The sequence below is a fragment of the Crotalus tigris genome, unplaced genomic scaffold, assembly GCF_016545835.1.
Source record: "Crotalus tigris isolate CLP2741 ecotype Arizona unplaced genomic scaffold, ASM1654583v1 scf7180000018544.1747854, whole genome shotgun sequence".
Taxonomy (NCBI): Eukaryota; Metazoa; Chordata; class Lepidosauria; order Squamata; family Viperidae; genus Crotalus; species Crotalus tigris.
This window is the reverse complement of record NW_024097068.1, coordinates 1,303,726-1,316,508: the sequence shown is the minus strand read 5'-3', so window position 1 is coordinate 1,316,508 and position 12,783 is coordinate 1,303,726. Positions and strand designations below refer to the sequence as shown.

Below are 12,783 nucleotides of genomic sequence, written 5' to 3'. Positions count from 1 at the left end.
GCTCTGAGTGCCGCCTCTGGCATGTGTGCCATAGGTTCACAACTGAGATATAAGATTAACAAAAATCATACTGAGTAGAGCGCTATTTTGTAGCATTCAGACTAGCTTAACTAAAAATGTCTTTCTGATCTTATCCACCAAATTGTTCTTTTTTAGAAGCACTTTCCATTTTCTTGAGTCTGGCTTAGAGAGGACATTTTTATTTTGTCTGAACCCCACCCCCTCCAGTACTTTTAATAGTTCATTAAAATACAAGGCAAATATTTCTGAAAATCATTTTTATTTAAATAAAAGTTTAAATACATTACACAGAACATCAGGATTCCAACTGAGATATCTGTTGCTTCACACAGCTGTTAGTTGCTAAAGCAGCACTTTGCAAAGACATTCTTTAAAAACTGCACCTTTAAAAGTGTGAGACTAAGCTAACACCACCTTGCCTGAATTCAGTCACCTTAGTGTCAATTTTGAAGACTTTGATTTATATAGCCCCAATACCTTTGCACAAAGATGCCTTCAGATATACAAAGGTAGGCGAGACTTAATCTTTCACAGTTTGTAGTTATTTAGCCTCAATTTCTGTGACAAAGGTGGCTAAAAATGTTAGATGTCCCTAAAACAGCCAGAATATTTAAATTTTAAATCAGCAATGTCTATAAAATAAACTTCTGGCATGACACCAACGCTACCGGACCTGGTTTAAATGAGGGACAGCAACACAACACAACACAGATCTTGTCAGTTTATTACATTGCCAAGTTACACTAGTCCAGACTAAAGGGAACCTGATGTGATTACATTATGCAAGCTGGCTTGGTTAAAACTAATGAGGCAGGACACAAAGAATCTTTCATCGCAGGGAAGTCATCGCCCTTGAAACTTTGGTGACCCACAAAACTTAAAACCCATGGACTTTCAGCTGGTCGTCTTTCGCCAGTCCAATCTGAAAAAAAGGAGAAATATATGACTTAGATAAAGTATTTAAAAATTGACCTATACCAGTAAAATTAACAGTTGCATTATTTTACCCTGACAGCAAGATAAAACCAGCTACTTCCGAATAAAATCTTTTGGTTTTAATTTAGTAGCAGAAATCAAATATATAAAACATTGTGTGCACGTTCAACAATACTGAGCAATGGAACCCATAAATTTAAAATGGCTTTGTTCACCTCAATGAGGAATTGGCATATATTCTTCCGTTGGTCCCCTTGAAGCTGAATCACTTCTCCATACTCTGGATGCTCAATCACAGTACCATTGCAGGCAAATTTCTACAGAAACAAAAAAGTAGATATTAGCTATTTACTTCTAAGCACTTACCAAGAGTAAAGCAGTTACTGGGAATTAAGAATTTCACAAATACCTTCTTGAAGGCCTTCACCAGTTTCTTTTTATCATAATCATCGGCAATGCCTTGGACTGTGGTGAGGGTTTTTCTGCCGTTCCTCTGCTGGATCCTTATATGGATGTAGTCCTCAGTCCCAGCAGGAAGTAAGTCATCACCCTTACTTGCATCAGCAAAGGGATCTGAAAAAAGTTGAAATGTTATATGTATTAATGTGAGAAAGGTACATTTCTGTCAGTTTAAGGAATTATTAATCTTGTGAATCCAAATCACCCTCCTAAAGTGAGCAAGCTCTTACAGAGAGGTAGTGTGATTGAGAAATGTTAAAGTATGATGAAATGGGCATCTTTTTCTACCTATTTCAAGTTCAATCACTCTGGAGCTTGAAAGAAAGGCTGTTCTAAGGTTGCCTGAAGGTCCCTGGCACCCATTTTTTAATCAGTTACACCTTGTAAACTTTGTTCTCACCCTTATTAACACAGGGTGCACAGATGTTGAAGCAAGGCTGCTTCCACATCAGATACCCAAACGGAGACATTCATGTTACCACGTGATTCGAGTGAGCCCTCCCACTTGCAGGGTGACGCAACCGTCAGGAATTCGCAAGTGCGTCAACAAGAGGGGGGGTTAGAGAAGGAGCAACAAGATGGCGGATCCTCTTAACAATGCCGTCTTCCTACATTCATCCCGATGGTTATCAGTATCCATCTTTCGGGCGCCTGTCCTCGTTTCCTATCCCTTCTAGGAGGCGCATTTTAGGCCAAGCTAGGCCAGAGGCGCCTGCTTTCCCCCTCCCGGGGCCAAATTTGGAATCGCTGGCTTCCTTCCTATCTTGGGTTCGACCAATGAAATCACTCCCCCCCCCCGCCGAACTCTTCCCCCCCCCCGCCGAAATGACTCCTCCTGGCAGGTCTTCCCCTTCCCACCCCCCATGTCCAAACTCCGCCTCCCGCCGCAGCCTCAGCTCTCCGCCTTCGGACCCCCCCCCCGAGTTCTCTGACGACCTTCCCCCTCGGGGCCCAAGCAAATTCCACCTCTCGCCTGACGCGGCCTTCCCCCACTGTCCATTTTCCCCCGCAGTCCGCCACTCCCCGATAGCTTCCCGCCACTCCCGGAGCCTCCTCACCGAAGGAGTGGAGGTTCTGGATAGCGGACATACGACGCGCTTCGCTTCCCTTTTCCCCGGGTCGGAAGCAACAACAGCAGCGGCGACAGCAAAAGGCGGGGCGCGGTAACAACAACAGCGACGGCGGCTCCTTAGCCTCTCCGAAACGCCTAAAAAAGGAAAAGGCAGCAGGAAGGGCGGGTTTAAAACGTCCAACGGGTTATATAGCAGTTACGGGTTTATGACGTCAACGCGCATCGGGAGGCGGGCGCAAGGATTGGCTAGAAAAAGGAAAAATTGAGGGGGGATGGGAGAGGTTGGGTTGTGGGCGTAGGTCCGTCAAGCTCAGCTCCTCCCTTCTCCGGCTTCCGCATTTTATGATGCAGGCGAGCGCAAACTGGACTTAACTGGCTTTCCTTGTGACGCCACGGATGTTGGAGGGGATTGGCTGAAAAGCGCGGAGGGAGGGGAAACGGCCGTGTACGTTGCAGCGGTCGCGGGGAGTCTGCACCATTTTCGAGAGACGGGAGGGGCAGTTCAAACGCTTCCACAAAGGAAAGCGAATAATCGGGGCATGCGCATTAGATAGATTTAATGCCGCCCTTCCTGGGTGTTTTCGATACGGATAAATTACATTAACAGTGTTTTATTTCTAAAATGAAAAGTAGTGGGACCTTGACATCCTCCCCAAAGTTAAAGACGTAATAATTCATCAAAGAACGTGTATTTAGTATGCACACAGATACAACATTTCTTGTCCATTTTTGGGGAAAATACTTGAACAAAATCTAGTATGAAGTAAAATCCATTTTGTTCAACCAACAATGTATTGTAGCTTTGAAACCCAGAAGTGGAAATTGTAGCAACAGTTCTCAGCCTTTCAATGAATATAGCAGTAAATTATCTCTTGAATTGTTATAATTGAACTGTATTTTCAAAATATATTAAAATTTTCCTGGGGTGCCTCTTGCGGAGAAAATTGGAGAATAGTTTAAATAGCCCCTTTTGGTTATTTATGGAAGATTTCAGTGTAGCCTTTAACTTTGGTGTATTATATTGATTGCACTGGTAATATTGTCAACTTCAGAGAATCCTGAACAGGAATAGTATCAGTGGCACTTGGATAGGCTCTGACACAAGAATGGGGTAGGGATAGAGCATCCATCCTTGCTCTCTTTGACCTCTCCCAATGGCTTTTGATACCATTGACTGGTATCTTTTTGGGCTACAAAGTTTGAGGCTGGGTGGCACAGGTTTGTGCTGGCTGGCTCCTTTCTTCAAGCCTGGTTCCAATTGGTGTTGATAGCAAGTCAAAGATCCAGTTCACAGCCTCCTTTGTGGTGTGCTACAGAGCTCAGTACTTTCTCTATTCCTAAACGTTTAAATAAAACTGCTGGGTGAGTTCATTTGCTACCATGGGATAAGGTAGCATCTATATGCTGATGATACTCAAGTTTACATCTCTATCTCGGATGATCCAAAAGTTGCTGTCGTTTGCCCCCTTGCAGCATTTGGAGGCTGTGAGGGTCTGGGTGAGGGACAGCAGACTTTGGCTGAACCCTGGGTGTCTTCTGGTTCTGGGATTATCATCTTTAGATCTAGATAGAATTGCACTACCCCAGAGAGCCCTGATGTGTTATCTGGGTGTTCTCTTGGACGTATGACTCTTGCTTATGGGCAGGTGGCAGTTGTGGCTAGGTGAGCCTTTGCCCAACTTCATGTTGTATGCCAGTTCCCTTTTTTGGATTTAGAGTCGCTGGGCTCAGTCACTCAAGCCCTGGTTATCTCACATTTGGACTACTGCAATGCATTCTATGTGTGGCTACCTTTGAAGAATATCTACAAGTTTCAACTGGTGCAATTCTTGGGGTTCCTGGCTTACGTTACATTACTGTTCCGTGAGCTGCACTGGCTACCAATTTGCTTCTGAGTCCAATTCGGTGTGTTGCTTATCTCCTTTAAAGCCCTCTGTGGCATAGGTTCAGCCTATCTGAGAAACTGGCTCAACCTGATGGGATTAGTTTACACCGTGTACACCAGCAGAAGAGGCATGCTGCTGCACACTCCATCGGCCAAAGAAATTTGGCTGGAGGGAATAGCTTTTTTTGCTGTGGCTTCTACCCTCTGAAATGTTCCTCCCCCCACAGTCAGATCCACTCCCATCCTTTTTGTTTACCAAAAAGCCTTGAAGTCTCAATCTGGTTTTGGCTCTTGGAGGTAGCTAATGGAGTAGATAACACCTCACCTCCTTTCTGTGTCATCTTTGCTCCCTCCCTCTTTATCCTTCATTTTATTTTAATTGAATTTTAAATTTAAATTCCTTATTTATTATTTTAATGTTTTATAGTGCATTTTATTTAATGTCTGTAAGCTACCCAGAATCACCTTTGGTGAGATGGGCAGCATACAAGTTTGATAAGTAAATATCAATATATGCAACCCAATGATGATCCACCCAGAGGGCAAATACCTGAAATATGGACACTTTGAATGGTTCTTTTAGCTTAACCACAAGGACATTTTCTAAGCAGTTGAAATAACATGCATACTTTGTTCTCAAATAAATACTATCTTGGTCAACAATAAGATTAGTGGATGGAAAGATGCAATGTAAGGCCAGAAATAACAGAGAAGTATAGTACCACAAAATATTTTCTGGTATTTTTATGACTAATAATGTTACTCACTTCAGATTAAATTCCAAAGAGTATATAATATGTTCTCAATCCTAAACAATTTGCTGCTTTTATCTCAGTGGGAACTTTGAATTCTTGAACTGACTTACATACAGTTGTTCTGAACGAGTGTTCTGCCTCTGAATCAGACACCATCACATCTGGAGATACCATCACAAATTTACACACTGCACTTTATCCCTGGGATGAGATTTTAAGTTTCTGAAAAATGTGTAGTTTGCAATTGAATCATTTGCTCAAAATTATTAAGTAGGCTTTCCATTGTGGTCTGGGAGTGTCTCACCTGGCACGATCTATGTTAGCCATGCTGTTGTTTTATGTATATTCTACTACCATGTGTATTGTAGTTTAGAATGGCTGCTGCTTAAATTTCACAACTTGTTTCCTACAGACAATTGCTATCTTCTGTGGAATAAAGAGAAAAGGGGACATGCCTGTTAATGAGATAATCATACAAATAAAGTGACCTAGATGCTTGCATCAGGCATCATAACACAAGTATGTGGTTGGGGCATTCATTTGATGAAGTCATTGTGCATGCATTATTTTAAACTCATCATGATTTGTTCCAAGTGCCACTGTTATTTTTCTTGCATTGGGTTTGATTCTGGGGTTGCTTGATGAACAAAGAACAGAGATATCTGGGTATTATTCTGCAAAATATCATCTATCACAGCACAATGAATACAAACTTTCTAAACCTGATTCTTATTTTGTATAGAAGGGTGGGTGCACAAACAAGTCATTAGACAGAACTATTGACTGACCTTTTATTTAGTTTTTTTCCAGAAGAATGTAGCTTAGCTAGTCTAAACTTTCTGTTTAGAATAGATTTAGATAGGTGATGTTAGTTTTTGCTGCTTGAAATAAGATTACACAAAGAAGTATGGCAGTTCTCACATGGTTGTTTAACAGTAGTTCAGAATTACAATGACCTCAGAAAGGGTGCTTTATGGTCTGTAAAGCATTTCTGACTATCATCAAATGTTTCTCCTATGGTCATATTGTTGCATCCCTCGCGAAATGGCAAGACACGAGAAGCAGTTGTAGTTCTCAGATTTGCTTTATTCTTCATTCAGCTTACAGATTGAATGCTCCGACAACGCCCAAAACTCCCGGCCTCTTATATAGGCCTTCCCCGGGTCAATGTGTTACTTTTCGCGCGCCAGCACCCGCGCATGCGCACAGGCGCTGGCGACAGACTGTCTGGTCCCGGGCAGCTTGCACCTGCCCGGGACCGCCTGCAAACGCCCCGAGCCCGTTTGCAAGGCTCAGGACATAACACCCCTTTCCCCCGGGCTAAAACTACTACCAACATACAACCCTTTTTCTTGATGCAGTGCTCTACTCCCCCATGCTCCTACCCTTCTACTGGCTCAGTTTAGCCAGCAATGTTATGTAATCCTCTAAGTACTTAGGAGATTTCCTTGCTCTCTGTGATCTCCTAAGCTCTGGGTGTCTGGCAGGTGCCCCCTGACCGAGGGGTGACGTGTGCCTGTTCCCCTTATCATGCCTTGGTGCCTTCCAAGGACTGTGCCCCAATGCCTGGCCTGCTTGCTTGCCCACCGGGCTCGTCAGGCCAGGGCTTCTGTTACTTTGTGACCTGGTTGACCCGCCTAGCTGTAGGCTCTCTGGCCCTTCTAAGTGATGGCCACTGTTGGGCGTCTCTGTAGAACCTCCTAGGTCCGTCCAAGACCTGTCAGGAGGCTGTCCATCCCCTGAATCCCGTTCTGTTCCCGGGCTTGTGTGGGTTTCTGTGTTTTCCCAAAACTCAGTTACTCCCTGATTTGGGTCAGAGGTGTTGTAGTCGGTTCCTCGACCACCTCCCTGTATGTTTGCACCCTTGTAGGACTAGGGGTAAGGTCAGGTCAACTCTGGGGATTATGTGCCAGCTCTCTTGCGGGGTATGATTTATTGGGATGCTCCCGGGTATCCTCCCTGGCTGGAGTACTGAGTGGTGCAGGTGAATAGTGATTGTGCCCCCGGGGTGACTCCCTGGCTGGAGTAGGCGTGAATGCCTGATGACTGGATAAGCTCCTTGAATTCCTGTTTGGAGCACTCGCGGAATCTTGGAATGGGCCGTTTGTGGCTCCATCATTGTTGATGGGCAGCAGCCCGTGTCCTTCCCTTTGCCCAAAGGGGTCCCCCTCCCCCCTGGAAAAGACCCAGGAGTCTCAGCTGGAAGGTCCCGCCTAGGGCGGAGTTGGTCAAATCATATGCAGACAAAAAAATAGACCACCTAAGCATTCTGGGGGAGATGATTTGGGGAGTTTGCTTACGTGTGGTAAACAGTCCCAGCAGAGGCTTATGGTCAGTGAAGACCGTGAAATGCCTGCCATACAAGAAATCATGGAATTTTTTAATTCCAGCAACAACAGCCAGAGCCTCCCTATCTATCTGAGCGTAGTTGCGCTCAGCAGAAGACAGTGTTCTAGAGTAATATGCAACAGGAACCTGAGTTCCATCAGACCTGAGGTGGCTCAGGACAGCTCCTACCCCGTAAGGGGAAGCATCACAAGCGACGCACACAGGAAGGGACTCATTGAAGTGTGCAAGTACACTGTTAGAAGTGAGCAAGGCCTTGACCTCATTGAAACAGCAAAAAAAACCCCTATTTTACATTTGTCCTTCTTGAGTTTGAGTCCCGTTTTCCTGAACCTTGACAGGACAGCCCTTAGCCTTTCAGCTAAAATGTGTGTGGAGTCTCCTGCAATTAAGACATCATCAAAGTAGGGGCAAACCCCCGGTATACCCCGTAGTGTGTTTTCCATTACGCTTTGGAAAATCCCAGGAGCGACATTCACTCCGAACTGTAGCCTCTTTACCTTAAAGGCCCCTCTGTGGGTCACAATAGTCTGAGCTATAGCAGCAGCATCATCAACAGGCAGCTGTTGATACGCTTGAGCTAGGTCAAGCTTTGCAAAAACACGCCCCCCCTTGAGGGAGGCCAGAATATGACTGACCACAGGAACAGGATAGGCATGTTGCTGCAATGCCTTATTCAGAGTGCATTTGTAGTCAGCACAAATGCGAATGTCCCCATTTGCCTTTAGAGGCATGACAATGGGGGTCTCCCAGGGACTGGAATCAACAGGCTCTAGAATTCCCTGTTGGATCAGTTCGTCCAACTCAGTGTCAATTTTACTCTTTAAAGCAAAAGGGACCCTTCTTGCTTTAATTCTAATGGGAGTGACAGTGGGGTCTAGTTTTAAGGACACAGGGGGTCCTTTGAATGTGCCCAGCTGGGGGCTGAAAACATCTGCAAATTCTTTGCAGACTTCCTGTAGGTCGAGTGTTTGTAGGCTGTTGAGCCTCGTGACATGTATCCCCAAGGCCTCAAACCAATCGAGTCCTATGAGACTCGTTCGTTCACCTCACCCCCTACTACTAATAGGTCTAGTGGACCTTCAAAATTCTTATACTGTACGTTAAGAGTGGCCTCCCCCTTAACACACACTCTCGAATTTTGAAAGTCTGTTAGCAAAATGTCAGAAGGCCTTAACTTGGCCTGAGTTCCACTGCCGGAACAAATCTTCCTAAATGTATGCAAAGAGATGATTGAAAGTGCAGACCCCGTGTCTAGTTCCATAGTTAATGGAACCCCTTGTAGCTTCACCTTGAGTGACAGCTTTTTCTTGATGGGCTTGTGTGTGCCTGTCCTGAAGATGCTTCTTCGCGAAGCGCAAAAACCTACCCTATTCTGGCTGGGGACCCTGGTACCTTTCAGGTGCAATTCTTCCTGGGGTTGTACCTTTCGTCGGCCCAGGCACACAGCTGCAATGTGTCCTTGTTTTCCGCACGCCCTGCAAATAGCAGAGCGGAACTTGCAGTCGGTTCTCCTGTGGAGACCTCCACAGCCGATGCACTTGGGAAGAGCTGAAGAGCTTCCTTTCTGGTTCCCTTCCTTTGTGGGGTGGAGACGGTCGACTTCCTCGTCCGGATCCTCCTCGGAGTTCCTTTGGACTTCTTCTTGGTGCAGGGATGCAACATCTGGACTGTTCCTGATCAGCCGTATGTTCTTGATGGCGCCCCCTGCTGCTTCTTCTGCGGTGACCTCTCTCAAGGCATCTTGGAAAGCCAAGTCCTCTTTGGTGAAAAGCCTCTGTTGTAGCTCTCGATGCCTTAGCCTGCACACGAATCGGTCCCTCAGTCGTTCTTCGAGGTCCTTGAATTCGCAGTGCTTGGCGGCCTTCCTCAATGCGGTGATGTACTCTTTGGCCGATTCTCCGGATCATTGATCCCTCTGCTCGAAGGTGTGGCGCCATGCGATGACGGACATCTTGGACTGGAAGTGCTCCTTCAGTAGCTTTTTTAGATCTGCGTAGCTGACAGACTCTAGTGGGACAGGTGCTGCAAGGTTCTCCGCGATTTCGAAGGCGTCTTGACCGCAGACACACAGCAGGGTGGCAGCCTTCAAGCTCTCTTCCCTCACTTGGTTCACCTTGAGGTAGTTCTCCACCCTGGCTACGTAGGACTCCCACCTCTCTGGATGTGAGACGTCGAACTCCGAAAGCCTTCCAATTTTTGCCATTTTAGGAGACGAGTCTATCAGACAACCTACCCCCGAATGCGCACTGGATTGGCGGGTAGCTGCCAAGTCAACGCCACTCCGCCGCTCAGGACTCACTTGGGTAAGCTTACACCTCTTTCTTTTCTGTTGATGTAAGGCATCCCACCTTCGTCGCCAATGTTGCGTCCCTCACGAAATGGCAAGACACGAGAAGCAGTTGTAGTTCTCAGATTTGCTTTATTCTTCATTCAGCTTACAGATTGAATGCTCCGACAACGCCCAAAACTCCCGGCCTCTTATATAGGCCTTCCCCGGGTCAATGTGTTACTTTTCGCGCGCCAGCACCCGCGCATGCGCACATTTTTTTTGAGTAAAGTGCAGGAAAGAAAAAAAAATACCTTTTATGGCTATTAGTTCCTAGGGTTGTCTCTAGAATAACTATCATATCAGCAAATTCTGGTTAAAATCGGTTTTCAACATAGCAGAGACCTTCCTAGATAAAATTCTCAAAATTCAGCTAGGCTCATGAGATTAAAATATATACATTATCCAAGATGGCGGAAGTGTAGGAAGCAGCATTGGATCACAGGGAGAGAAGTAACCAAACTAAGTAGGAAGGTACTAGGAGAGGAGGAAAATGGAAGGAAAAAGAAGCAGAAAGTTAAATAAGGAAGATAGAATAAAGGAAAAGAAGAAATTGGGGCAAGGAGGAAAACTCTAGCAGTGCAGTGAATGAATGGTTGCACATGAAGTCAGAGGCAGCTGGCAGCAGAGAACGAGAGAGCCAGCTCAAGAGCATAGCTAAGCAGCTCAGTGCTGGAGAAAAAAAAAAGGCAGCGAACCGGAACCAGAGCATCTCCCCATCCATCAGAACGGCTGTGCAGGATAATAAAGGGGATACTGGAGGACTTCTAGACCAATGGAGGCCTACCTGAAAGGCCCTGTGTGATTCAGCCCGGCACAATGAAGTGGAGACCAGTATAGCCATGTGATGTACCGGCAGCTCAAAAGATGGAGAAGAGGCAGCCGACGGCAGCATGAAGCAGAGGACTGGTGAGATTGCTGGGGGAAGCGAAAAGGAGGTGGCCGGCGGCAATATGAAGCAACCAACCAATGAGGCGGCTGGGGGCAGCACAGAGGTGGCGGGCAGCAGCAGTGGTGGACCAGGAGGCCTGTAGGTAGCAGAGATGCAGCAGAAGTGAGCTGGGAGGCCTGCAGGCAAGGCAGCATTGATGCCCAAAGAAGACCCAAACTATACATGCAACAGATGCAAATTATGTGAATTACTACAGGAAAAGGTTGGCCCCACTAAAACTGACCAATCAATTTCTCCCCTTAAACGGAAACATGCAGACCCACAATCCTCCTCAAAGAAGACATGCAGACACCTAGCAAAAAGACAACTTCAAATATCCCTAAAAAAGTCACTTCAAATATCCCTAACATCAACAAACGCACCAGCCCTCCCCAAAAAAGAAAGGAGAGTGTTGGTAATAGGAGACTCTATCCTCAAAGGAACAGAACCATCCATCTGTGGACCAGATATACAATCCAGGGAGATATGCTGTCTCCTGGAGCAAAAATCAAAGATGTGGCTGAGAACCTAACCAAAATAACTAGGCCCACAGATTACTACCCTCTCCTCCACTTTGGGATGAATGATGCAACAAACAACCTGAGTACAATAGTGAGGGATTACAAACAACTAGGCATTAAAGCCAAGAAGCTAGGAGCAAAAGTAGTTTTCTCATCAGTACTCCCAATGAATGGCCAACACCCATTGAGGGAAAAAAGAATCTTAGAAATAAACCATTAGCTAAAGGGTTGGTATCACCAAAAAAACTTTGATTTCCTGGATCATGGACTGCATTTTCTATACGAAGGATTCTTGGCAAGTGATGGGCTACACCTCACAAAAACAGGCAAAAATGTACTTGGAAAAAGACTGGGCTCATCAGGAGGGCTTTAAACTAAAACTGAGGGGAGAAGGTGACCAATCTCTAGAATCTCTAGAACCCAAAACCAATCATAAATCCCAAGAAAGCAAATCAAACAATGAGGTAGGAAGTGACAAAAAAAAGAAAAACTGAAACAACAATTAGGAAATACAGAAAACACTCCAATGGACAGGCAGAAAAGTCTTAAATGCTTAAATACAAATGCTCAAAGCTTGGGGAACAAACGGTGAACTAGAAGCAATAGTACACGAGGGAGGATATGACATAGCTGGCATGACAGAAACCTGGTGGGATGAAACCCATGAATGGAATGGATTGTTGGATGGATACAAATTTTTCAAAAGAAACAGGTCTACAAAAAGAGGAGAGAGAATTGCACTATATGTAAGAGAACACTATATATCTGCAGAAATGCACATGATCAAAGATAAAATCTCTCCAGAATGTATATGGGTCAATATAAAGGGGAAAAAGTGACATTGCCATAGGTGTATATTACAGGTCACCCAACCAATCAGAAGAAACAGACAAACTCTTTGCCAACCAATTAACAAATGCATGTAGGAAGCATACCACAGTAATAATGGGAGACTTCAACTATCCAGATATCAACTGGGAGACAAACTCTGCAGTGAGCGGGAAATCAAACAGATTCCTAACCAACTTAGCTGACAACTTTGTCACCCAAAAGATGGAGGAGGGAACTAGACATAAAGCTATACTGGACTTAATCCTTACAAACAAAGAAGAAGTGATAGAGCAGTGGTGGCGAATCTATGGCACGCGTGCCAGAGGCGGCACTCAGAGCCCTCTCTGTGGGCACACATGCTGTTGCCCCAGCCTTGCCTCCCCGTGACCCCCTCCTCACCAGCAGCCCCCCTGGAGGAGAGTCACCCCCGAGCGTGGCCCACGCAGAGCAGCGCAGCCAAGGACATGTCAACCAGGCAGCATAGACAAGACTCTGCTTTCATGCTCCATTGTGCACAGTTGATGCTGCAGGGTACGGGCAGAGGGCGTGGCCACCATGGCGCTGCTGGGCTGCCTGGGTGATCTGCAGCTGGCCCTGGAGGCAGTGAGTGGCCCTGCGGGCAGGCGGGGTAGGGGTGGGATGGGGGTGGAGCCAGTTTTTGGGCACTCGGTCCTAAACTTCAAAAGAGCCAATTTTA

General features: G+C 45.8%; 2 protein-coding genes across 2 annotated transcripts in view; one reads left to right on the top strand and one right to left on the bottom strand.

Moving 5' to 3' along the window:
• Positions 1-261: 261 nt before the first annotated feature.
• Positions 262-2,666, bottom strand: EIF1 (eukaryotic translation initiation factor 1). Its single transcript, XM_039354009.1, has 4 exons — positions 2,475-2,666; positions 1,367-1,530; positions 1,173-1,274; positions 262-943 (listed from the first exon to the last, which is right to left on the bottom strand). The coding sequence occupies exons 1-4, from the start codon at positions 2,503-2,505 to the stop codon at positions 899-901; spliced, it is 342 nt and encodes a 113-aa protein (XP_039209943.1). The 5' UTR covers positions 2,506-2,666; the 3' UTR covers positions 262-898.
• Positions 2,667-5,629: 2,963 nt separating this feature from the next.
• Positions 5,630-12,783, top strand: part of LOC120312808 (keratin, type I cytoskeletal 19-like) — a 77,629-nt gene continuing 70,475 nt past the window's right edge. The window contains exon 1 of the mRNA XM_039354007.1: positions 5,630-5,647. The gene's annotated coding sequence lies outside the window, so the exon portion shown is untranslated. The remainder of the gene's footprint in view (positions 5,648-12,783) is intronic.